This window comes from Eublepharis macularius, chromosome 4 (genome assembly GCF_028583425.1).
Source record: "Eublepharis macularius isolate TG4126 chromosome 4, MPM_Emac_v1.0, whole genome shotgun sequence".
In the NCBI taxonomy this organism is placed as follows: domain Eukaryota; kingdom Metazoa; phylum Chordata; class Lepidosauria; order Squamata; family Eublepharidae; genus Eublepharis; species Eublepharis macularius.
In genome coordinates this window covers 34,469,600-34,497,396 of record NC_072793.1, presented here as the reverse complement: position 1 = coordinate 34,497,396, position 27,797 = coordinate 34,469,600, and the positions used below count along the sequence as shown (strand labels likewise).

At 43.4% G+C, this 27,797-nt stretch overlaps 1 protein-coding gene across 3 annotated transcripts in view; it reads left to right on the top strand.

Annotated features, from left to right (window-relative positions):
• CYGB (cytoglobin) overlaps positions 1–27,474 on the top strand; it is a 77,726-nt gene extending 50,252 nt beyond the window's left edge. For 2 of the 3 annotated variants that reach the window (XM_054978653.1, XM_054978652.1), the window contains exon 4: positions 25,789–27,474. In XM_054978653.1, coding sequence (XP_054834628.1) covers positions 25,789–25,863 — 75 coding nt within the window. In that variant the 3' untranslated portion in view covers positions 25,864–27,474. Of the gene's footprint in view, positions 1–24,123; positions 24,203–25,788 lie in introns of all 3 variants that reach the window. The other variant, XM_054978654.1, reaches the window with a different exon arrangement.
• Positions 27,475–27,797: the final 323 nt, after the last annotated feature.

Sequence of the window (27,797 nt, the reverse complement as noted above, 5' to 3'; positions counted from 1 at the left end):
AGTACTTGGTGGGGTGGGGTGGGGGTCTTACACCACTGTTTTTAAAGAGTCAGAGCTGTAATATTCAGCTGCAGAACTCCTGCAAGGCATGTCCACTCTGAATGTGCAATGATTGTATCGAGGATCCAGAGGAGTTAGCCATGTTAGTCTGTAGCAAAATCGTAAAGAGTTCAGTAGCACCTTTATTTTTTTATTTTATTGAAACTGAACAAAATACAATGAGTTACAAGAAGTTGCAAACTCTGAGTTACACATAATGATGAAATTGTACACTATTCATTGAGTTACAAGAAGTTACAAGAAGTTATAACTGGTAAATTGCAGATTACTGAGAGAGAATATATTAAGCAATACCCAACATGAATATTGTTTACACAATATTGTTTACACAATTTTAACAATATATATATAGAGAACACAGAGACAACTTATACATTTGCATGCATATGAAAAAACTTTAAACCTGGTAGGGAACAATTAATTTCAAGGTACTCAAAGAATGGAAACCATTTCTCTATAAAATTTGTAGTTCTAGGAAAATGTTCTACTTGATAAACCTTATTATATAATTTCTCCAAAATGAAGTGGTCCCAAATGTTTGCATACCAGTTATCAATTGATGAGATAGTTTTCGATTTCCAGAGAGCTGCTATTGCGCTCTTCGCAGCCACTAATAAAGTAGCACCTTTAAGACTAACCAACTTTATTGTAGCATAAGCTTTTGAGAACCACAGTTCTTGCATCTGACAAAGAGAACTGTGGTTCTCGAAAGCTTATGTTGATTAAGTTGATTGTATCAAGACACTCCACAGTGAACTAAGACAAGTTTTATGGATCTGAGAGCCAAAACACACGAGAAGAAATACCTAGGTTCAGCACGTGTTCTCTTACCTCAAGGTTTGCCGGGATCTGTAGGCGTCCTGGAAGCTTAAAGTTTAGCATTTACAGAGCAGCAGGAAGGGAAATACAGGCGCCTGTATTTCCCTTCCCCTTCCTGCTGCTCTGTAAATGTTAAACTTGTTCTCTTACCTCAAGGTTTGTTGGGAAGTGTAGGTGTCTTGGCAGCTTAAAGTTTAGCATTTACAGAGCAGCAGGAAGGGGAAGGGAAATACAGGCACCTGTATTTCCCTCCCTGCTGCTCTGTAAATGCTAAACTTTAAGCTTCCAGGACGCCTACAGATCCCGGCAAACCTTGAGGTAAGAGAACACGTGCTGAACCTAGGTATTTCTTCTCGTGTGTTTTGGCTCTGAGTCCCAAAACATTAGAAGGTTTTAGATGGAAATCCCAGTGTGGTTTTGAAATTATTCCACATTCTCACAGAACATTTATTTACAAGGCTAAGAAGTTTCCAAGAAAAACAATGGACTGGAAACCTCCTATACTTTCATCTTAGCTGACGCCAGGGTAGGGGGTATTTGAAGCAGTACAACATTATGGATCTTTGCAGTCAACTGCACGTTTCTTTGAGTTATCACACTGAGTTTATCTTGACCTCTGAGGGATTTTTCATCCATCACTTTGGAAGGTGTTGACATGTCACATTTTTGGTAATGAATGAATAATGAATATTTCCATAAGGATTCTCTATAAGACTTCCGTGGCTTTTATGCAGCGTCTGACATCAGGAGGACTAGCTGGGATTTGGGTGCCCTTTAAACTTTCTCCCAGCGATGTAGGAGCAGATTATCTGTGAGTAGCCCTACATGGCTGAGAGAACCTTCAAATGACTCAGCCATGTACGTTTGGGCTGATCATGTGGCTCTTTCCAACAGACCTGGCTGCTGAGAGAAATATCTAAAGACTACCTTGAAATTCACTGTAACTGGCTAGCTAAGAAGATGGACACAGTCAAAAAGTCTTCAGGTGCCTCCTCAATTCTTGGGGAGAAACTAAAAGATTAAGGAATTTTTCTACAACTTCTAATTGGATTTCAGGTTGAGGCTCTGGCATCAGAACGAAGGAAAGGCGTCAGACAGAAAAAAAACCATAAAAGCCTTTCAAATTATTTTATACTCAACACTTTGGGATTTTGTATTCCTGGCCAAATTGCTTTAGAGAATTCCAGACCTTCACAAGCACATTATAAAAATTTGGCAATGCTTGGTTTATTGCTGTTATTATTATTGCAAACCTTCAGTTTAACTAAGAGAATCCAGGTGTGCACAGCTGCCATCCCTTGGGTATCAATCCCAAAAGCAAAATGGCAAACTGCTAAAGATAAAAACATGCTTATGTACGCAAACATGCTTATTAGAGATACCTAAATTGTCAAAAAGCTGGCAGTAAAAAAAGGGGAGAGGTCTTCTTCCTGCCCTTCCTAAACCTAATAGGATCGTAACATGAATATATCAAGAAGAGACAAGGATGAAACTAAAAAGCAATTTAAGAAATAGGAAAATTAAAAATAATGTTGAAGAGCATAAGTAAAGAATTGATTTTGGCCTGAATTGAGGTTCCTCTGCAACGTACGCACACAGACAGCTGCTCCATGTTTCATGCAGGTCTAATATCTGTATCCCAGGCTTTCTCTCATGCATCCGCTTGTTCTCTCTGACATCAAAAGCAACAAACATTTTAAAATGAAAATTCTTGGAAACCAGATTTCACTTATCTCTTCTGTTTCCCTCTGCCCAATAGATATCTCATGGATTGCATCACATTATGTTTACACAGCCTAATGCCTTGCATAGCTCTATTGGCTTGAATCTAACACACACTGACTTGAACTAATTGAATTGTCCAAGAAACCATAGGCTGCAATTACTCAAGCAAATTACAGCACTCTGGAGTTTAGAAAACACCCTTCAAGTGTTTTCACTGTGCAAAACAGAGAAATGGATTCCAATTCCTCCAAAAATTTACACCACGATAAAGCTAGTGTCCTTATGCACGGGAAAGTAGGCTTCTATAACCAGGACAGTAAGAGCACTGATCAGGAAGGTGGAGTAGATTTACAGTGGCATCGTAAGCAAACTGCAATCCTAAACAGGATATAACTTGACTTGGGACTTCAGTCAGTCACTCCCTACCCACCAGGTAGCTGAACAACTGCTTATTTGATAAAGCTGTGTAGATGCTGTGATTCTTTTTCAGATGTATACATCCTGGCCTCGTGTCAAAATCATTATGATACATACTGGATGTAGCCACCCTAGGTAGAACAAGCATTTAAAGAGATGCAATAATTCAGATAACATCCCTAAAAGCATGATAAAAATTAAAGCAATGCAATATTTTGCTGTCCTGAAAAGCAATCTGCTCCACAATATTTTCCCTTAACTTATAATTTGTAAATGCTTATATCAGATAATCTCCAGATAGTCTTTGACCCCTCGATAATTTTCAGCCATTGCCTAATATTCTATCTGTATTAATGATATCCAACTTCAGTATCTGAAACCTGACAGTTTGACTATTGATAAAATGTGTATTTTTATGTTAATAATAGCTAATATGGAATAATATCACATAGTGATTATCTGACTTTGAACATATAAAGTTGCCTTTCAATATCATCTCAAAACCTGCTATCCTTTAACTACATCTGCCAGGGATTGGACCTGGGGTACATGTCCTGCACTGAGCTATGGTTCTCTTTCTGTAACATGGATCCAGGGCCGGCGTGACCGTTGAGACAGGTCCGGCCCCCAGCTTGAGTGCTGAGGCGCCAAAGGGGGCACCAGGGGCGGGGGCATGCACCACAGAGCTGGAGTGCCTGGCCCGCAGCTGCGTCAGCCTGCCAGCCCTCTCGCCCTGTGCCACCGCCACTGCTGCTGCCACCAACAACAACACATGCCCCCGGCCAGGCACAGCAGCCACTGGCCAGGCACGGCAGGCATCTGGGGCAGCGTGCGGAACCTCCCCAGCTACCTGCTGCGCCCGACTGGGATCGCGAGCAGCCTCCATGCACCGTCCCAGCCACTTGCCGGCCAATGGGGCCAGCTTACTGCATGATGATATCATATGCAGTGACATCATCACACAGTCCAGGGGGGCATGTGCGCGCACTCTGTGCACACGTGCATCAGGGCAGCCTCGGGTGCCAAAAACCCTGGCGCCGCCCCTGCATGGATCTCCCACTTTCATTCTACTTTCAGTTCAGTTCACTTTGTTTGCTGGCCAAGGAATTTCTGAATGTCTGCTACAGAATCCCTGCATCTTGCAGAGCATTCTGGGGAAAGGTAAAAAGTGCACACTTTGTTCATTTACCATCACCCACAGTAAACTAAGCATGTGGACAAGTATTGCAGAGGAAGACCAAAAGCAGCGACCAAGCCGTCTTTCAGCTGTTCCTCTCACTGCTGATTCCACACACGTTGGATAATGCACTTCCAATCTTATTTAGAGATCATTTGGAACTGAATTTTTCATGTGTGAAACAAAAAATCCACTTCCGAACGATTGCTAAAGTGCATTGGAAGTGCATTATCCAACATGTGTGGAATTAGATGACAAGCTCCGACAGAAACCAGGTTCCCTTCAAGGTAGCTTGAAAATGATGTGGTGTATCAGATAGGACATTACTTAGCATAGTCGATAAATGTATTTATTATTTATTTATTAAAATATTTTTACACCCTACGCAGCAAGGTGCTTTCTTGGGTTGCTACCCACTAGCCAGATGTTGTGATATTAGTATCTGATAGCAATTGATAAACAGAGGTGTGAATCAAGAATGTTTCCATTTCTGTTTTGGTTCTGGGGGTTCCAGAATAATTCTGTTCCATTACTACCTTGTTCCAGGGTGGCTAGTGCTGGCTTGTAACTGATCCATTTGGTTTCTTCATTTCACTCCATTGCATGCACATTGGCTGTGCATACACAAACGCAAGCTGTTCTTTTCAGGGAGTGGAGTGGAGAAACAATGCTCTGAGGTAGCTGTTTTCATGCTTAACCAAAAGCAGCATTCACCATTAGTCCCCCTCCTAGTCTAAACCATTGATCCACTGGTTTTTTTCTCAAGCACAATAACACACATGCACACAACAAACCTGTAGAAGGTGAGTGTCGGTGGGTGGAGCAGCAGCAGTGGGGCACTCCAAAGTAACACACTTTGTAAACTGCTCTGAGTGGGCATTAAGTGGTCCTGAAGTGCAGCATATAAATGGAATGTTGTTCTTAACAAGTGCTGTGCAGCAGCATTAAAAACAATCCTGCTTCATATTCACTTTTTCTTTTTTTTGTAGTGCCAGTAACATATTACCTTTGCATCCTGCTGTTGCCTATTGGTTGCATGTTTCCTTGTGCTCCAAATCTCTTTTTGGTGCTCAACATCCTGCTGCAAAACAGGGTGTTCTTACTGCCAATCTTCTCCATTGAAGGCAGGCAGGCAGGCAGAATGACTGACTGAATCGCCCGCCCACCCAAACAGTCCTATGTTTTCCCCATAAGTTTTCCTTTTGCTGTGGAGGGCAGGCAGGGTTGTTTTTGAAATGGGGGAGTAGGTGCACGTTTGGCATTTGACTCAGAAAAAGCGAGTGCCCTGAAAGATAATGGAAGCAAACCTAAACAGGTCTACTCAGATGTATGCCCCATGCTGTTCAATAGTGCTTACTCCCAGGGATGTGTCTGTCAAATCGCAGCCTATGATTGAAGTCTCTCTTCCAAATGTTTCCAAAGCTGATAGGAGGGGAAGGGAAGGGTCTTCCCTTGTGAGGACTGGATTGGCAGGGAGGGAGAGAATGCCATTTCCCGGGTAGCTATGGGGTGGGTGGTGGGTGGAGAGATGCGCTCACACACATTGGTTTCATTCTCCCTTCCCACCAACAGAGTTAATTAATAACATAAGTTCTCTCTACCCTTGGGATTTGATTGGCGCTGTTCTGGAAAACAAGCTGCCACCCTGCTACACAAGCCCAGTGCCTGCCTGGTGCTGAAAGATATGAACCCAAATGAAATACACAAACTTTTTGGTACGAGGGACATGTTACAATTTATTCCCTGATTTGGTTCAGAGTTCCAGAAGCCAAATCAGCAAGTTCTGTGTGTAATTTCAGCTTGTTTTTTTCTGCTATACACACCCCTATTGATAAATAAGCTTATCTGAAGCCTTGTGAAACCGAAACAACCAAGGAATGCCAGCATGTCTAAAGTGTTTTAATTCAAGCAGACTTTTCATATCCAGAATGCAAATTTGAATGTTAAAATTCTTATTCAAAACTCAACATACAAAATTGCAGAATATTTATGGAAATTCATTTATGCTTCATAGATGACTATTCTAGACTACTTCTCAAATCTTACTTCATAAGCTATTTCATAGCTTATCAATTGTTATCAATTAGCGAGAACAATGAATATCACTTGGACAATTCAAGAATTGCTGAATGAAAAGATGGGATTCAAAAGGCCTCTGCTGTTAAATGTATTACTTCAAAATGTGCAGTCTCTTTGTTGAGTTCAGTAGGTCTTAATTCCAAGAAAGTATGTGTCAGATTGTACACTTAAAGAAATTACAAAACTGCGTGCAAAAATTCTGGCAATCCTTTGCTTGTCACAGAAATACACAGTACGTTGAAAGCTCATGGTCATTAACTAGAGAGCATGAACTGTGCAACATGCTTTACATTCCTTATTGCTGAAAATTGGAAGCAGATTCTAATTATAGTTTTTCCTTGTGGATAAGCAGAGCTGGCCACTCTACTGATCAACCAGAATGAATCCATGGTCATGTTATCTCTAACTGAAAAGATAGGGTTCAAAACAATTTCAGTGAGATTCAAACAACACATAAAGGATCAGAGTAGTTTTCCTTGGAATATAAAATGAGCACTATCTTATTTAGTTTGGAGGAATTATGTTTCTTGAAAATATCACTGCTACTTAGGAACAATAGATACCATGCCATATGAAGGAGAGTTACATGCCTCTAAGCCCATTGACTTTAGAAGCGTATAACTCTGCTTAGGATGGCACTGTCAAATCCTTAATTAATAACTATTTTTTAAAAAAACCTGGAATACTGGCAGTCATCTTAGAAAGATCATTGCTCGTTTTCTTTCCAAAAAAGAATTGTCCTCCGTAAGTCCTTGTTAGGCCGTCAGAATGGGAAAAGCCAGTTAATAGAGTTTTATGTATTAGTGTAGCTTTTCAAAATACTATATCTTCGGTTGAGATACTTTTGTACATAGCACCGGCTTTTGTGTCAGGCCAATGGGCACATCTTCAAGATGCTTCAATGTGGCCCATAAAGCCTATTCTTTTCTGTAGAATTTCCCCTCAGCGTTAGACTGTCCATTTAATGAGGACGAGTGGAACTTCTCTATTGTTAACAGCAGTAAAAAAAACTGGTGAAACCATAACTCTGGCAGCTGATCATAGTAACTTCTTAACTTTTCACATGTACACCCGATGAAGTGCTGGAATTGATGAAACTGGGAAGAAACTTTGGAATGGTAGACACTGTTCACAAAAATTGGCATTGAGTATTCATTTAATTAGACATTTCTTTGGAAGTGAGTTGAAATTAAAATATGTTAATCATTCTGAACACTTCTTTAACAAAAATAATGTGTTCAGGGAGGTCAAAATGGCTCCTAAAACTTCTTTCATGGTTATAGCAATATTTGCTGCCCAATTGGCAGGTTATTTGGTGCCATGGCAACTATATAATTCCAGCCAATTGAGGACTACACAGTCTCAGCATACCATTATGATGCCTCAGTAATATCACAGTGGTTCTTAAGCCTTTTGAAGTGGAAACCCCTTCTACAGTTACTGTAGTTTTTGAGACCCATTTGTCTGTAGACCACTGGCAAGGGTGGTTCCAGACCCTCCCTAAGAAGCCTGCCTGTCTACTAGAGGGAGAGTGCCAGGAAAAAATGGCATATCACCCACCACCTGTGCTGAGGAGAAGAGGCAGCACTGACCCAGCCAATTGTCAGTGCTGATTCTGCACACGTTGGATAATGCACTTTCAATGCACTTTATCAATCGTTTGAGGTGGATTTTTTGTCCCACACACAAAAAAATCTGTTCCAAATGATCTATAAAAGGGTTGGAAGTGCATTATCCAATGTGTGCAGAATCACTCAAGTAATGGCAAAAACCTGGCCGTTAAAGGGAGGACTGAGGGACAGTTGCCAAAGCAAGCTCACAAGACATAGGGGGAGGGTGAACCAGGCAGGACCAGGTAGGCTGGCAAGACTTGGAGGGGGGGCAGTAAACTTAAAGGGCTCCCACAACCCAGAACTGAAGAAGATTCCCTGGACAGCTCCAGCGGCACCCGGACAGAGGGAGCAGGAGCATCTAGGAAAGGAGAATATACCCAAATGTAAAAGGACAATCATCAAGCGGGATAAAAATATGGGGGCAAAACACACCTAGAGGTATACGGAGACTGGTGAGGCATTATATGTCAATGCAAAATAGCAAAGGCCCAACCACATGATTTTACTGTGCTCAAATTAAAGTTATATTTATTTTTAAATAATAATAAAATGTGTGTGATTCATCTCAATATCTTTGACTTTATGGAAGGCTAGAACACTCTAACGTTTTCCTCATATCTATGTGAGTGTTTGGTTTTTTAAAAATGGCTAAAGTCTCAGGGATGGGGGGGTCAAGCCCCTAGTATTTGGTCCCCTGTGTCTTCACCTAACCAGAATGATTTCTCTTTATGCTCATTGAAATCCTTCCTTAATACCATAATCTAATTTTGTGATTTTAAAATTAGCCTCTGCTCCTCCCAGCTGTACTAGACAAGTCATGGCAACCGCCATCTGTTTTCTCTGGTTATGCATCAGCACCTCTACTGAAAAAAATTAAAGGGAAAAAAAAACCCTGATTAGCTCTGGCCCCCAGTCGAGTCCCTTGCTATTTCTAGAGGAAGGACACTAGGAAGAAATTAAATAAAGACCTTAAAACTTAAGAGATGGATTCTGCAGGTGGTAACAGATGGGCATGCTAACAATTTATGTTTAATTCAAACTTTACCCCCCCCCCCAGGGATCTTAGTGGTACACAGATAAAAGCAATAGTCTGCTTGAGCCTCATATGTACAGTCTTCTGGCTGGTATTTGTAGTCCTCAACATAAGGAATGTACAAAGAGGAGACAGAAAATACACATACCTGGTATGGATTCTGGCATCATTCTATTTCCCCTGTTTATTTAACCCTTATTCAGGGCTTTTTTTCAGCTGGAACGCAGGGGAATGGAGTTCCGGAACCTCATGAAAATGGTCACATGGCTGGTGGCCCTGCCCCCTGATCTCTAGACAGAGGGGAGTTTAGATTGCTGCTCAGCGCAGAGGGCAATCTAAACTCCCCTCTGTCTGGAGATCAGGGGGCGGGGCCACCAGCCATGTGACCATTTTCGCTGAGGGCAACCCACTGAGTTCCACCACCTCTTTTCCCAGAAAAAAAGCCCTGCCCTTATTTAATATATTTATACCTCACCTTTCCAGAATGTCCAGGTCAGCTTATAAATATAAATATGCACAGTGAAAACATAATTAAAACACATGAATTAAAATATATCAAAACTGCAAGATTACTGGCTGCCAGAGATATTAGTAATTTCAGCTAAAGGTACATTGAAATAATTCTGCTTTGTACTATTTATGGAAAGAAGAGAGTGTAGGGACATTCCATCCCGTATTTAGCAGGCTGTTCCACTGAAAGCAAGCATGCATAGGCTATAACTGAATGACTATAGCTCAAATAGAGGGAAATATCAGAAATGAAGTACATCCATTGGCACGCACGATCACAGGGCAAAAGGGGGTCCCATTAGATATGCAGGTCCCAAGCCATGAAAAGCTTTAAAGGTAACAACTAGCACCTTGAATTGTGACCAGACAAAACCAGGTAATTGATGAAGTTGCCAAAGCATAAATCAGTCAGTAATCTAGCAGCATTCTGTGCCAGCTCAATTTTCTGAACAGTATTTAGGGATTTTAAAAAAAAAAATGATTGCCTTGTATTGTACAGCTGCTGTAGCACAGTGGTTAAGTGGTTGGACTGTGGATCAGCACTCTGCTGGTTTGAATCTCACTACTGCAATGAGCTCAGCAGGTGGCCTTGGGTAAGCCACTCCTCTCAGCCCCAGCTCCCCAGCTGTATTGTGAGGATAACGATAACACTGACTTTGTTCACTGCTCAAAGTGAGGCACTAATCTGTCTAGAAGAGCAGTATATAAGCACAGTGGTTTGTTTTTACTTTGTGAGTCATCTCCAGAAATGTGGCATATACATTTTCCAAACAATTGAAAAAGACTGGAAGTGAACCTGAAAGGGAGAAAAATGCCTGGAGTGATGGATTAAAGGGAGCCAATGCACCTTTTGCTGCTAAACCCCCCCCCCCAATATATGTGAACAAGGGGGCAACACCGAAATGATTCCCACACAATTTAGTTCTGCCCTTAGTTTCTTGTATACATCGCAGTGCTTGCACATAATAGAAGACTGTGAAGGACACACTGGAAAGCTCTAGCAATTTTGCTGCCCTGCTTAAACAGCATGCTTGTAGTTGAAATTATTGTTCAGGATAGAGATGAATTTTACTAAAGGACACTCTGACTTCATGAACTTCTAAGTTCTCAAACATCTCCAGAGACTTAGATAGTATATGTGCCTTTCCATCTCATTCTCAGACTACAGAAACCTCCTCCCACTCTGTCTCACAGAGGTAAAGGGAGTTCAGCAGCTAAAAGTAACTCAAAAGTGATCACTTATTTTGTTCTTCTTTTCCATCAGTCTCCAGTCTTTTCTTCTGAAAGCGCAATAACAGATTGTACAGCCAAAACAAGTGAGTGAGTCAACAAAAACATCTTGAAGGAACCATCAGGGGAGGGAAAAAATGTGTAGCATTGGTAACTACCCAGTGAAACCTATATTTTGCTCTGATCCCTGTAAAGCAGGGTGGGGGGAGCATTTCCCCACAGTGAATGTTCTTAATATGCAGACAAAATCCTTAGGGTCTTTACCACATCCTGTAAGCACTTTCAGCACAAGGAAGAAAGAAATTAATATCAAATACTCTCCCAAATGACTATGGCTGGGATTTTTGCATGGATGGGAACAGGAATGCCCTTGGGAATCTGTAGTAGAATAGAAAATTGTTCTCATATAGCCACTGGTTTGGATTCAGCTAGGATCAGTGGGACTAAACAACCAATTTGCATGACTTAGTTTTAATGTGGCTATCGGCTCAGTCACACATTAGTTACCCATAGAGATGGGCATGAACCAGAAAAAAAGCGAACCATGCAGTTCGTGGTTCACCACGTTTCATGAACCACGAACTTTCACGAACCGGTTCATTTTGGTTCATGAAAACATCACTTCTGGGCCAGCAAATTACCACTTCCGGGTCACCATAAGATCTGCAGAAAGCCCAACCCCCGTTGCCTAGGAAACTGATTGATTGGCACCAGGCTATCTGCAGTGACGAACCAAAAAACGAACCAAACGAACTGCCCTAAAGTTCGTGGCGGTTTGTCAGAAATGGGCTCTGACGAACCACTGGTTCATGAACCACAAACCGGCCTGGTTCATGTCGAGCTTTGGTTTGTATTTCGGTTCGTGCCCATCTCTAGTTATCCACTGTCAAATTCTGCTCACATGGAGCATTCTGCTGATGCTGATGATGATGCTGGTATTGGTAAGACCTCATATTCCCCAAAGCTGCAAGCCATAGAAAGTGGAATCATGAGGCTCTTGTGGATAAACGGCATTCATGCAGATGGCAGACACAGCCAGTCATCTGAAAGCTAAATTGATAGCTTTATGACCAGAGAGGCAGAGCTTCAAACGTGTTGTTTAAGAAATTAAGAAAAAATGCAAAGGGTGACATCAACCTCCTTACTGAATCTTCCTCCATCAGTTTTTGTCTAGGTTATTGTTAAGCTAGCAGACAATGCCGATTTGCCCTTGCTGCCAATAATGCTATGTAGCTTATGGTCCTTTCCATTCTTACACTGATTAACTGCATAAGGGGCCCAGTGTGGCAATGTGCTATTTTTTACCTTTGTATGCAAGTCCACTTATCCTTTGTTGTGTCTTCTAATGCAAGACAAGCATAAGCAGTGTGTCTTGGGTTGCTTCCATTGCGCTCTTGTTGCCATTCACTATTTCCCTGGTCTCGCTGCTGAAGGGCTTTTTGCTGCCTTAAAAAAATAGTAGGTATATTCCAGTAGTGTAATAACGCTATGATGACATCTCTAATATTGATTTTTTTAAAAAAAAAAAACTGGAAAAAGGCCTGCCAGTGGTGTTTGGGAAAAATGTAACCTGGGCTGTTTCCACACTACTTACCTTCATCCAGAATGCCGCAGAACATCACCAAAAAAAGGTGGAAGATAGCATCTTCCCGCGCGAGAAGATGCTATCTTCCACGTTTTTTTCGTGATGTTCTGCAGCATTCTGGATTAAGGTAAGTGGTGTGGAAACAGCCTAGATATGCTACCAGATGTGGACAGGCAATGCAGAAACCCATGTCTTCCCATCCACATGGATCCCAACCTTGCTTTGTGTACAGTCTTTCCAGAAAGATTGTACCAAAGCAGGTTTTGGAAACATGGCAAAGCAGAGAGAAAAAACAGAAGGTGGATGACTGTGTGACATTGTGCAGAAGCTCCCCTTCCTCAAATGTTGGCATTAGGGAAGAAATGCACATCTGTGTGGAAGCAATCTTAACTGGAACAGCACTGCCGTGGGTTTACATATGGAAGACCGTTGTAGTGCAAGGAGATAGTGACCCTTTACAGAACTCCATGAAATGTCTCTGTTTGTCCTCTTTCACTTTATTCCAGGCTTCAGGCCTGCACTGCCAATTTCCCAGCTGATTAGTGAACATTTAGAGATAACGCTGAAGGCAGTAAACAGCCTGCCTGTGGGAAAGCATCCCCAAGGACAGGTGCTGGCATTTACATGCTATTAAGCCACAGCAGATTTTAAAAGGTTAGGCAAACCCCGAGGTCTTCTGATTTCATTGGTGGATGAGAAGCCAAGCAGATATGTGACTGGAGTTACCGACTCTGAGTTGGGAAATTTCTAGAGATTTGGGGGCAGAGCCTAAGGAGGACAGAGTTTGGGTAGAGGAGGGAGCTCAGCAGGGATTCTTTATACTGTGTGTTACATGATCCTATAAGGCAGATCATTTATTCTTTCTTTATAGGTGGGGAAATAAAGCAAACATAAATACTTACCCAAGCCATAGCAGAGGCAGGACTGGAAGCCAGATACAGGCCTAGCCACTGTGGGCTACACTGAAAAGTCCTGAGTTCAGATTCCACGTCTGCGTAGCACTCAGAAAATGCTCTCAGTTTCATCCCCCTTGATACCATGGTACATAAATGAGCCTCCTTGTTGAGTCGTTAATTAATCTTAAGCCCTCTGCTGGCTAACAATGGCTAAAGACAGATTTTATTATATACATTCAGTTCCCAATGTCCCATCACACTTCAGTGTGACCAAGGACCAAATTACAAGCTGCGTACAAACATGCATATTTAAACTTCAGTGGCTGCTTCTGCTAGAAAAAAAAGCCGCTTCGGGGCAATTCATTTAGGTAGAAAAGCAGGCTTGGATCTATGGTAAATTTCAGCTGGTGGAAGGGATTTATCTCAATGAGACCTCCTCAACTCTTCTCTCCTGCTACAGTCCAAAATGATCCCCAAAGTGTTGCTCCTAACAGAGGGCCCTAGGAACGGACTGGGTAGGAAGGAAGAACCTGGAGGTCTGCATCAGGAGGGGGGAATCAGTGGAAATTGTTCCCACTTCCTTCTGTGGAAATTTTCCACAGGATCCAGCCCACATTCTGATTTCCCACTGCAACTCCCTTTTGCAAGCCATTTCTCTGGGTATCCATGTACCCTATGTGGTATCCCTGGAGGAACTCATTAATATAACTCATTAGCATATGCCATGTCCCTTGACATCACCAGAAGTGTGTTATTAGCATAACTGATTTGCATATGCCACACCCCCTGACATCACCTATCCTGGCTGTTTTGGACCCAATCCTGGCCATTCACAGCCAAAATTGGGCCCAAAATGGCAAAAAGGGGCTGAAAATGGCTGAAATGGGCCCCCAAATGGTCAGGATTGGGCTGCTGCTGAGTGGGAGAGTGATCCACCACCCGTCAGAGGCCCGATCCAGGCCGTTTCGGCCCCAATCTAGACTGAAACTGGCCCAAAATGGCCGAGAGTCAGGTGGGCGGGGCTTGACATGTGACCTCTTGGGGAACTGCCGGAACTGTGTTCCTGCATGTTCCCCCTCGAAATGAGCCCTGCTAACTACACTTCTTTCAATGTAAGTGTAAGATTGCCATTGTTCCTTGCTAGGAAAAGTAGAACACCGCACTTGGGGGTGCTCTGGCAAAGTGGGGAAACATTATCACCACTATATTAGGTTTTTCACATGTCACTTGGGGCAGAATGAATATGCATAGAGGAAAGGAGCGAGAGATTGCACAAACATGCTTTGCCTCCATTCTAGATGCATATATTGGAACATGCATAGGACAAGTTAACAAAGGCCTGATTGAGAAAGCCCTCATAATACAGGGTTGGTTTGTGAAGTATGTATTTTACCTTTGCGCACCTTCCAAATGAAGGCACTAGGGTGGGGAAGAACATACCATGACAATTCCACCTGTTGAACTCCTCAGCACATACACATATTCATTCTCCCCAAGATGCTGTCCAAAAAACCTCACTTGGTGGTCAGTCCTCTGACAGGGATATGAGACACTGCTCTCTCTTTGGAAGTCCTGAGATATACATTCCCTTCCTCCACACGTATACAGCCCATCAAAATGAATGGCCTTGTGCCGGTTAGTAACAATATGAGGAAGATGGAACTATTTATATGGTACTGTGTTAAGGACTGACGGTGGCAGTGTAAGTTGAGAACTCTTACCAAAGAAAACAGAACCATTACAACTGTCGTCCTAATGATGTTCATATCCCTCAAACACCCATCTTTCTCCCATGTACCATGAACCCTTTCTTTATGATCTCACCACACTATAACTTGCAGACGTGTTTTGCTTGATCTTGGAGATGCAGACTGCTTTGAAACACTAAGAACAAACAAATAGTGAGAAGAAGGATTGTATATAATAAAAAGATGTTAGCATCCATGAGAATGTTATGTTCCAGTGCCCTCAAACTTGTGATAAGAATACTAAAAAAAACACCCTCAAACCCAGATTCTGCAACAAACAAAACCATGCAAATACATTACACAATGGGCGATTCCACACGTCCCAACATAGTGCTATACTCATGCAATGAGGGCATCTTCCTGGTACAATTTCTGACATCATTGCGCCTTGATGCTGCTCTCGAGGCGTGATGACGAGGAAGACACTCTCATTGCGCGAGTATAGCGCTATGCTGGGACATGCGTAATTGCCCAGTGTAGGAGGGATGCATGGGATTAATGGAACCTTAAGGACTAAATATATATTACAAACACAAGTAACAAAACTCCTCTCTGGAAAAGCAGTACGGGGAGCGAGTAATTTATAACAGAAAAATGGCAGGGGGCGGAGTGCTTTCTGTGGCAATTTCTCCATAAACCCTGGGTAAAGCATGTTTTATTCTAACACGCAACCAGACATATTTTGTACAGTGTCAAAAACAGACTGCACTGTGAAATAATTTTTTGCCCTGTTAGGCATGTGGGAGTTCTTAAAAATAAATCGAGGAGAAAAAGATAGAAAGAAAGAAAAGAATAAAAAGAAGTCTAAAGTCTTCCTCCAGCCTAAGGAACCTTCCTCCGACAAAAATGGCTTTTCCACCAAAAGGATAGCCACTTCATTGGAGGCAGGCTCCTCAGTCTGGAAGAAAGCTTGACACTCTAATAAATGGAGTGGTAGGATACAAGCCAGCAAATGTAAGTATGCAGCTATTGCATAGCAGCGCAAAACAAACACAGAAGGTTACTCTGTTGTGGCATCAAAACTCTGGAATTCTCTCCCCAGAAAGACTCGCCTGTCCCCTTCTGTTGCTGTCCTGTGTAGCAGATGAAGGCTTTATTGATTCTTCTGGCGTTCCCGCAGTGATCCCTTGTTCTATATTTTAGTTATTGTTTTTATGTTTTGTATGTGTATTTTAGCTCTGGTTTTAACTGCTTTATTGAAGTGTTTCTGTTTCACGATTTTTAACATGTGCTTTTATTATGGTCGTTTCCACACGTCCCGGCATAGCGCTATACTCACAGAACGAAGGCGTCTTCCTGGCACGATTTCTGTCGTCATTGCACCTCAAGAGCGGCATCGTGGAGCAATGACATCAGAAATTGCACCAGGAAGATGCCTTCATTGCGCGAGTTTAGCGCTATGCTGGAACATGTGGAAATGCCCAATGTATGTTTTTAATCTGTTAGCCGCCTTAGTGGCCCTGATGGGGAGAAACCTGTGGGGAGAAAGGCAGGGTATAAATTTTGTAAAACAAATAAATAAATATGCCCTGGTCTCTCCCCCTCCACCAACGGCTACTGTTCTTCACAGTCATTGAAGTGATTTTTTTTCCTGCTGAGTTTTTCAGCAGAATTTAGCTCTGGTAGCCCAGTTAGTTCTCTCCCAGCAAGCAGCATGGCAAATCGCAGGACAGACCCTAACTCTCCTCTAGTTCTTAAGGCATGCTCTTTGGTCTTCCTTGTCCAAACCTTCTCTGTAGTTACTAACTTCAAGGTAGGGCCTGGAGTCTTCTCACAATCAGGTTTCCAGCTTCCTGGTGGTGGTGGGCAGTCCCTTGCTGCAGATCAAGGCAATGGTGGGAGGCAAAAATGGTGTCACCAACGCCATGACATTATTTCAAAATGAAAGCTGGAGATTTGTGGATTGCCTAGAGCATTGCAGAGTGTGTGTGATACAGGGAGGCTGAGCGACAGCAGGGAAAAATTTAAAAGCTCTGATGGCATCACATGCACAGTTGCATCACTTCTGGGGGAAACCACAGAATCACAGAGTTGGAAGGGACCATACAGACCTTCTAGTCCAACCCCCTGCCCAATGCAGGATGAGCCTAAAGCATCCCTGACAAAAATTCATCCAGCCTTTTCTTGAAAACTGCCAGGGGAGCTCACCATCTCCCTAGGCAGCTAATTCCACCTTTGAACTACTCTGACTGTGAAAAAGTTTTTCCTAATATCCAGCCAGTACCATTCTGCATGTAATTTAAGCCTGTTGCTACCAGATCTATACAGTTTCTAGTGGTTCCTAAGACTATCTGCCGTCACTTCCAATTTTTCAGCTGTCTGCCTCCTCGTTTCTGCTGCAAACTGCCCCCCACAAGGATCTTTTTCAGGGGAGGAAGCAGCTGCTTAACATAACTGCACTGTTTAACACATAACTGCACTGTACAATTTGTTTTAGCTCTTTGAGTTACGACTTGAGGAGGAGCATGTACTGAGTTAGCGGGAGCACCCTGCAACCAATTATTTTCTTTGTCCCCTGGGACTCCCTGCTTATAGTTCTTAACTCATGAAGAGCACAATCAGCCATTTTAAAAGCTTCCACTCATTGAAGAGGTTTCCAACAGTGTGAAAAAATTCATGTTCTCTTCATGGGAAAAATGTGCCAGCAGCACAGCAGATGTGGACTGCAGGAAAAAACCCACCGTGAGATTTGTGTCAGTGGTATGTACTTCTATACTGTCCTGCTTTTTGTGAGCTAGGGATACCAGACCCCTGCCAGGGGCAGAGGATCCCCCACCCCTGCTTACCTGGCCAGTGGGGGGAGCGCAGCTTCCATGCACGCTCCCCTGCAGTGCTGCATGCTCCCGTGTGCTGCAGCTGCCTGGACTGGGCCTGTTTTGGCCTGGATCAGGCATGGATTGAGGCCGCTGCAGAGTGCAAAGCATTCCTGCCCTCTACAGCAGCCCAAAATGTGCCCATTTTGGCCCAAATCGGGCTTGTTTTGGGCCCATTTTGGTGTGGATTGGGCCCATTTCTGGCCGCTGCGGAGCATAGGAGCACTACTGTGCTCTGCAGCGGCTCAAAATAGGCCCAATCCACACCAAAACGGGCCTGAAACGAGCCTGATCTGGGCCGAAACGGGCATGTATTGGCCCACTGTGGAGGGCAGGAGCGCTTCTGCACTCCGCAGCATCCCCAATCTGGGCCCCTATGGAGTGTGGGTGCACTCCAAGGGGCTGTGTGATGACATCACTTCCCGGAAGTGACATCATCACACTTGCGGGAGTGCACACTTGCGCGCGCACACCTCCACAGGTAAGTGCCAGGCCCCAATCCCCCACCAGGAGGTTGAGGGGGCCTGGCAACTCTACTGTGAGCCCATGACCTTGCAGAAGCAACTCAGGCGGCCTGTATCTATCACTGGTCTCAGCTAGGGATGTACAAAAATGTATTTGTGTTTGTTTTAGCTTTCACTATAGTTGGGAATATCATTTTAATCCTGTCTATTTCCCACCATTTCTACACTATACCATTTTGGTAGTGGAGAGACCGCTGTTAAGTTGTAGTTGACTGATGGCAACCCCTGCTGGAGTTTTCAAGGCAAACAGACTAACCCAGGGGGGTTGCCATTGCCTGCCTCTGCATAGCAACCCTCGTCTTCCTTGGAGTTCTCCCATCCAATTACTAACCAAGGCTGACCCTGCTTAGCTTCTGAGATCTGCCATGACCAGGCTTGCCTGAGCTATCTAGCTGAGGGTATATCATTGTACACTATACTATTTAAAGGCAATTGACATGAAATGGCACCAGTTTAAACAGAAATAGTTCTATCAAAATTGTCATGAATTTGATAGCATTGTCATCAGGGCTGGCACCACCATTGAGGCGGTGAGGTGGGTGCTGCGGGCGCTGGGGTGCCAGAGGGGGTGCCAGAGGGGGTGCCGGGGATGGAGGCGTGCTCCACGGAGCTGGCATGGCTGGCCCGCAGCTGCTGGAGCCAGCCAGCCTCGCGCCACTGCTGCTGCCACATGCCCCCGGCTGGGTGCAGCAGCTGCCGGCCAGGCACGGCAGGTGGCCGGGGCAGCATGCGAAGTGTGGGCAGCCTCTGCGCACTGCCCTAGCCATCCACCAGCCAATGGGCCTGGCTTTGCTGTGTGATGATGTCATCAGGTGGTGACGTCATCATGCAGTCCGGGGACACGCGTGCATTGTGTGCACTCGCACATGGAGGTGGCTGCGGGTGCCAGAAACCCTAGCGCTTGTGGTGGTTGTCATGAAACTTTGTAAAAAGGGTTCCCAGATTCTCACTGGGGGCAGAGAATCACTCATCCCTGGATAGGGTTGCCAGGTCCAGATTGGGAAATACCTGGAGATTTGGAAGGATGGAGCCTGCAGGGCGCAGGGTTTAGGGATGAGCTGGAGCTTAGCAGGTTATAATGCCACAGAGTCCCCCCTCCAAAGCCGCCATTTTCTCCAGGGGAGCAGATCTCTGCTGTCTGGAGATCCGTTGTGATTCCAGGAGATCTCGAGGTCCCACCTAGAGGCTGGCAACCCTATCCCCAGATCTTGTTTCCTGCCACTGCTCCACTGGCTGGTGAGTAGAATTGCCAGGTGCCCACTGATGATGGAAAAACATGACCTGGAAACCATTCCACAGAAGGAAATAAAAAATTGCCATTAATCAGTGGTGTGACATCATATCCGGGAAAAACTGGAAGTAATGTCAGCCCACTCTTTCTGGTGATTCTTGGAGCAGACTGATATCACTTCCAGGTTTTCCCTGGAAGTAATGCCACGTCGTTGCTCAACAGTGCCCCCTCCATATGCCCCCAGACTCCCACCAGTTGCCAGGCCATTCCTGACAACCCTGTTGGTAACATAACATTCCTTATCTCAGCATTCCTAATCTCAGCATAATATGCCTATTTACTTCTGCACTCAGGTTCCATCTACACATTACAAAGTCCTTGTAATAAGTGTTGCCTTTCATTCATCCAAACATTAGTTCTCCAGAAGAAAACTACATCCCATGAGTAGACCTCTGGAAGGTCCAGTTCAAGACAGGCTCTGCTAAAGGCAGTGTCTCAACTTGAAGAGCAGGCCTCAGCTAGGCCCAATGACGGCAAGTCTTTACAGACTGAAGTAGGTAGGTCAAGAGGCTCGACGCCTCAGACAAACTGAAGGGAGTTCTTTTTATTAATACTGTGCTGTGGACCTTATTCCAGACAGTTAGTGATTCCACACACGTTGGATAATGCACTTCCAATTCTCTTTATAGATCATTTGGAACGGATTTTTTTGTGTGCGGAACAAAAAATCCACCTCAAATGATTGATAAAGTGCATTGAAAGTGCATTATCCAACGTGTGCGGAATCAGCCGGTGTTGTCAACAACTTGAGTTCATATCATACCCAAATAATTGTGTGTGGGGGTCCCCTTTCTCATTCTTTTAAACGGAACTTCATTGTTCTTGCTCCCTCTCTGTATTTTCCATTTTCTTTCTCATTTCCCCAAACTGTCTGACTCTTTCTTCTTTGCTTTCTCTGTTATTTTCCTTTGTTCCTGTGTATCTGTGTATTTCCCTATTCATTCTAATTTCTTTTTCCCTCTTATCTATTCTGGCTACTTGTGAAGAACAGAAAGGGTTTAGATTAGAAGAAACCCTGCTCCGTGCTATTTCCATGTCTGCAAAGCACCTGGCTTTGTTGTGAAACTTATCTATACGTAATATGATTTTACAACCAAGCCAATAGTGGCCGCATGGGACAGTTTGAGGACACGAAACTGGACACGGGGGTGGGGACTCTTCTCGCTGCATGCTATGGTTGCAAACAGAAAAGAGTCAGTATGCCTCTGAGAGGCACAAAATGTTCATCACACATCTGATACAAAGTCCTTGTGTTGTTCTCCAACAAACACAAGAACTTTTAATTTGTAGATGGAGCCTAAAGTATGAATGACTGCTCTGAATACAGATATGAATGGCAGAATGTGTCTGATTTGTGTGTTCTAGAGCTTATACACACCCCTTCTCCATCTCTGGATTAAGGCCTGAGAAGCTACAATTTTTGGACCAGATCCATAGCCAGTGTAAAAAAGGCTCCACTTCATCAGTCCAACTGGAGCCTTGCACCAAAGGAGGACATTGCCTGGATTTTCTTTTCTAGATTTCCCCTCAGAGAAAAGGGATAAACAAAAGGAAGCAGACAGATTTCCTGCCACGATACAAGAGCAGGAATGTGAGCGGGCCTTGTCAGTCTCTTCTTCATCTGCTCCAAGAGATAGGCTTTATCTGAGAAGGGCTTAATATAAACTATGTCAGCCTGGACCAAGATTAATTCTACTAATTTTGGCGGCTAACAAATTAAACAATATCCAGCAGGGAGAACTGGGGAGGGAATTGTGGGTGCTGGAAGTGAATACATATCTGTCATTGAAATTCAGGAGCAGTTTTCAGCCTCGTCTCTTGTTATTGACAAAAAGGGAGCCATGTAGAAAGAGAGGGTGGGGGAGGGAAGCTCATTTCCTGCTGCGTCCTCCTGCACGAGGAAAGCTGGTTAATGACCAGAAACTACATACCATCAATCTTCTCATTTCACAGAGAGATGGAGCATGGAAAATTCCATTTCTCCCCCCAGTGAAAAACTCCTGCCAACAGACCCCAGGAGACTGCAGTCTCTCTAAATATAATAAAACTACTACTAACCTGTAGTTTTGATTGACTTACAGTGCAATTCTAAACTGAGTTACTCCAGTCGAAGTCTATTGACATCAGTGGATTTAGACTGGTGTAAGTCTGTTTAGGATTGCACTGTTAGTGGGTTCTTCAATCCCACCCTCTTCTTCCTCAACCAAAAAAAAATATTCTTGCTTGTACTATTAATAATCTTGCCCTCCTGATTTGTAAATCTATAACATATTCATTAATAGCCCATGCAGTCAGTGCAAAAATAGCATTGGATGGACCTTGCTAGTTTGAGTTCTCTGAATTACGGGATTAAACAAGATTTATGAAGGCCGCTGAAGACATTGTAGTTATTGCTGCTGTTGTTAAATTTTGCATATACATAAAATATGTAATATTTGTTTGTTTGTTTGTTTATTTGTTTATTTATTTATGGTCCACCTTTCTCACTGAGACTCAAGGCAGATTACATAGCATGAGATTAGTACAATCAGTATCAAGGACATTTCCATACAGTATCAAGGACATTTCAGTACAGTGTCAAGGACATTTCCATAACAATGTCATAGGATTTTACAAAGATGCAGCATTAGCAAGGACCCAATGCAGAGTTGAAGAACTGCTGAAATAGAACATAATCAATTCTAGGACTGACATTAGATAACATGAAGCACAGCTAGTATATAGGAGTACATATTCGAGCAACAGATAATATGCAAGGCAACATAGTGGTGAAGTCTATGGTCCCTAACTCATTAGCGAAGCATTTGAGACCCCCCTCCCTACAATACTTCCCTCCTATCTGAGCAAAAAGACTTTTTGAATAATTCCGTTTTGCATCGTTTGCGGAAAGCCAGGGGAGTGGGGGCTCTCCTGACCTCTTCAGGCAGACCATTCCATAGGGTAGGGGCCACCACAGAGAAAGCTTGTGTGCGGGCTGCTGTTGATTTCTGTTGCTGGCATCTGCAAGAGACCCTGTTCAGATGACCGTGGAGGGACATAAGGAGTGAGGTGATCTCATAGGTATGCTGGGCCAAGGCTGTGAAGAGCTTTGTATGCAACCAATACCTTGACTTGATCATGGTAACTGATAGGTAGCCAGTGGAGTGACTGTAGGATGGGAGTGATGTTCATGCTCATGCTCCCTCCTGCTAGCAGTTGAGCCACAACATTTTGCACCAATTGGAGCCTCCTAGTTAACTTAGATGGGAGACCAATGTATAGTGCATTACAAAGTTGAGTTTTGATGTCACCATAGCATGGGTCTAGTGGCCAGGTCGGCCGTGTCAAGATAGGAAGCCATCTTCCAGACTAGAGTGAGATTGTAGTAAGCATTTTTTGCAGCTGCTTTAACTTGTTTTTCTAGTACAAAAAAGACCAAACATCACTTGGAACAGCTGCCTTAAGAAATACTATATATAAACAATTCCTTCCACTTACTCATGCCCTATCAAATTAATTTAGAAAATACTGACCCATTATTCATCCTTGTAATAGAATTCCAGGAATGTATATATGGTTCTGCCATCCTGCATTCCAGTGTATTAAGTTACTGCTCTTAAATACATTTACTGTTTGTTTGTTTATTGCCTGTCTTCTATCATGAAACTCCATATAATATCCCATTCAAACATTGACCAGACCTAACCTTGATTAGCTTAATCAAAGTTGCTGTGTCATGTGCATTCAGATCATAGCTTAGGAGGACCCAAATGGTGTGATTTCTTCATTATTACTATATTCCACAATGAGGCTTGCTCCCCAAATCCCGTAGGCACACAAAGGGCTCGGGGAGCAAACCTCACTGAATGCAGTGAATAACTTCTGAGTAAATGTTCATAGGACCAGACTATAAGAGATTGTTTCCCACCTTGAACGATAATTTCTTTAACTGCCACCAGGAAAATTTCCAATATATTCTAAAATCACTACATCTTCATTGCAGCCTGAAATAGTAGATTCTGGTTGTTATTATCCTAGTAAGTGTATGCTTGTCTATGGACACAGAATTGTAGTACAGGAATGGAGCTGAAGCTTATCTAGTCCATTTCAGTGTGCTTACAACTAGACATGGGCACAAACGGAACCCCCCCCCCTGAAAACCCTGTTCGTCGTTCGTTGCCATCCACAAACAATGAACAATGAACATGGACGAACATGAACTGTTCCCGGACGTGTTCGTTGTTCATTGTTCATGGTGGCCAGAACCCCACCCCCACCTCAACCCCCTCCCACTTAGCCCCCTCCCCTCAAACCCACTTACCTGGCCCTTTAAAGATCCCTTTAAACTATCAGCTGGCAGGCGGAAGGGGGGGATTCCCCCCTGCCGCCTGCCAGCTGATAGTTTAAAGGGCCATGTCCTGGCAAAAACAGCAGCGTCTGCTGGCAGCTAGTTTGAGGGGTTACAAAAGTGACCTTTCCAAAGTCCAATACCCACCAAATTTGCAGGGTACATAGTCCTCACTGTCTTCTGAAGACCCCCCCCCCCCCAAGTTTCAGAGAGATTGCACCCCGGGAAAGGCATGATCCACAGGTCTCCCCATTGGCTGTCATTTTCTCTTCACAGTGGCAAAAACAGGACTCTCTGCTGGAAGTACTTTAAAGGGTTAAAGCCAGAAGGAAAGGCAGAAGGAGTTCAGACAGAGGTCAGTCCTGCCTCTGGTTGCCAAGGGGATTGATTGCAGGTGCCAGACTGTCTGGCTTGACGAATGGCTGCCAAAGGCAACGAAGGAGGCTTGCAGCGACTACCTGTTTGGTTAGGATGGGGCCTCACGAACAGCTTGTTCGAGAACAGCAGATTAGGCTGTTCATGGTTTTTTTCTGTTCATAATGCTGTTCGTGCCCATGTCTGCTTACAACTTCCATACCCGTACAGCTCTTTTAAAATAAAAACAAACCAGTGTTACATGTTCAATATAGTATGCTGCAATACAGAGTTACTCCAGTTAAGCCCACTGATTAACCCTGCATAGGGTTGTGTTTGTACATAAATTGCCTATCAGACCCATTCAGGGCAGCCTCCTAAACCTCATTAGCCAGTATAATGTAGTGTCTTGAGTGTGTAAAGTGAGAAGCTCCCTATTCAGAACTCAAGCCTATCTCCAAAACTTACTTGGTATTCTTAGTCTAAACAATTATCTTTCAGAGTGACACCTTCTCTCCTTTCTGTACTATGAGAATAATATTGACTTGGTTTACAGGGTTGTTAAAAAGATTATGGAGGATAAGTACACGATGCATTTTCAACATTCAAAAAGATCTATACAGGTGCAGGGTAGAAATCCTCGAAATAAATATATGAAATAAAGTGTTAATGTTAAAAGGAAAGGACTGTGGGTAATTGGGTGTTCTGAACCCTACAAAATTGTGGAACTGTAATACCGATATGGTGTGCCGTTCCAGCCAGTGATCCAGAGGACTTAGCCGAGTTAGTCTGTAGTAGCAAGATAGAAAAGGGTCCAGTAGCACCTTTAAGACTAACTAACCAACTTTACTGTAGCCTACCGCATGCATCTGACAAAGAGAACTGTGGTTCTCGAAAGCTTACGCTACAGTAAAGCTGGTCAGTCTTAAAGGTGCTACTGGATTCTTTTCTACATTCCAGCCAAGTAAATGTATGGCCCACTGTTCTTCAATGATACGCAGCAGGAAATTCTAATGATTTCCAAAGGTGGAAAAAACATAAGGCCGATGAAACATGCTAGTTTATGAATTAAAATCAGAGGCAGGCTTCCCTTATACACGCCAAAATATGTATTTCTAGAGTATGCAAGAACAAGAGCTACTCACTCTTGAAGAATTCCACCACTCATAAGTCACTGCTTTAAGCATGCCTTCTGACGGGAAGGTGGCAAGTACAGAACAGAAACAAGGGAAAAGACATGAGAGACATCTTCCTCTGAGGGCAGATCAGAAATATGGCAAAATTACTCCCTGCCTCAAAAGGCTGGTCAAAAGGTGGCAATGACCAGAGCTAATCATGCAGGGTGGCAGCATATAGCCTCCACGGTCGGTGCTGTGCCTTAGGGGTTTCTAATTTCTTAAATTTTCATGGTATGCTAGCAGTTCTCTCTCGGCACACCATTTGGCATCTATGGCTATAACTGCACGCTTCACCTTCCGTGTGAAATAGGTCTTGATTTTCAGGAAGACTGCATCCCATCCCCTTCCCTGAACAGCCAAGAAACCACACAACAAGTGGAATAGCGAGATGCTTCCTTTGCTTTTTCAGGAACCCCCAGGTGACGGCGGTGGCAGCGGCGGCAGGAGCAGCAGCAAAGTGACAGAGCCCCTACCACAGACCTGAAAAGCTGTTTCTCAGTGAGGAATAAACTGGCACCGGATCATAACACTCAAGAGAACTCCATCTGTCTCCTTTAATTATCCTGTGTACATATTAGTGAGAGGAAGTGCTTTATGATTTCTATAGCTCAGGCCAGCAAAGCTATAGAACACCAGACGTGCTTAAGCACTCTCCCTGAAGTATAGACAGACAAAATTTAAATCATGTACACTGTGAACGGGGGGAGGGAATATCTTTAATTTCCCCAGGGGGAAAAAAAATAAACATTAAATAGATCAAGACTGTTAACAACTCATTCACGTTTATAGCTCTGGAGACTTTGCAATTTTTGTCTGCCTTGCAGAGCCCGTTCCATTGAATGCTGCTGTAGTTTCAGTTTGTTTCCATCTTTTGTACTAAGATGAGAATTTAAAGCTCTAGTATTTGAACTCTGCAAGTACTTTTGTGCGCATATGCCACTTTTGAGTAATTCTGTGCCCACCTTTTATTCAAAACACTAGAGATGTGTGCATAAGTGCTTGCAAGATCTAGGTCCAGAATTGTATCCGCACGATCCATTCAGAGCCATCTCCTTCTGGGATCCATTTGATCAAAGTACATCATAGCCTAGATTTGAATTCTTAATGATGGGTCAAATTCAAGCCTCGTCTGTCATTTATGCTTTTCTTTGATGTTAACTCCTGTAGACTGGAGTTTCTCTGGAATTATATCAACAGTGTTTTCAACTCTCACTGTTTTGTCGTGAGTCTTGTATTATCTAGTGTATCCTCCCCTTTAAAGAACCAACTTGAGGAGTTGTGAGACTGCGGGAGAGTCTTTCAAGGAAGTTTAGCCAAAGTTTGAATATGTAAAATGAGTGCAATCAAAAACCAAATGAATCTATTGAAGATTATGTCAATATATGTATTTCCAGATGTGATGCCTAAAATATGTTGGGGGAGGGGTGACTCATGATTTTAAATCTACCCTATGTACCTTGGCTCTCAGACTCAAGGCCCAATGATTCCATTGGGCTTCCTCACAAGTAAGTCTGCAGCGTCTTTCATCCTTTGTTACCCATTTAGATCACAATCCTGTGTGCAGTTATAAAAGTTTACTGCAAGTCAGTAAGATTTATGCAGGCTTGAATGTACACAGGACTACAGTTTCAGAGCTGACAATACTGTAGCAGGGTAGGCTCAGTATGTCAACACAATCAACTTTCAAATTATTATTTTTTTTAATTCATTCATTCGAATTATATTTGGAAAGATCTGATATTTATCTTTGGTGAATTCCAGCAGATGGGGTTGCCTCCTGACCAGGAACAAAACCCTGACTGGCTGCCTTTCACAGAAGTTTGAGCAACAAAAATCTCAGCATGTGAAGCTTTTTAGGATGCTGGAACAAGGTTATCTTCACCCGGCAATGTCTGCAGATCAAACTGCTGATAAAGGCAGAGCAGCAGGCAATCTTAGTAGGCTGCCATTTTAATAGAGCATTTACTTTTTTTAAAATGTTGAACTAAAAAAATTGTGCAATAGCAGGACACTTTTAAAAAAACAGCCTATCAAAACCAGGGCTTTTTTTCAGCAGGAACGCAGTGGAACGGAGTTCCGGCACCTCTTGAAAATGGTCACATGGCTGGTGGCCCCACCTCCTGATCTCCAGACAGAGGGGAGTTTAGATTGCAATCCCCTCTGTCTGGAGATCAGGGGGCAGGGCCACCAGCCATGTGACCATTTTCTCCGAGGGCAACCCACTGAGTTCCACCACCTCTTTTCCCAGAAAAAAAGCCCTGATCAAAGCTAATATGATGGGGGGGGGGGGAGAGACAGTATTTGAGATTTGATAAAGATCCAGAATTAAACTACGTTTATGTGCCATAAACCAAATCTATTTTACAGTTAATTTCAAAGCAGAAGAAAAAGAATGATCGTTTTATTATCTTTGGAAGA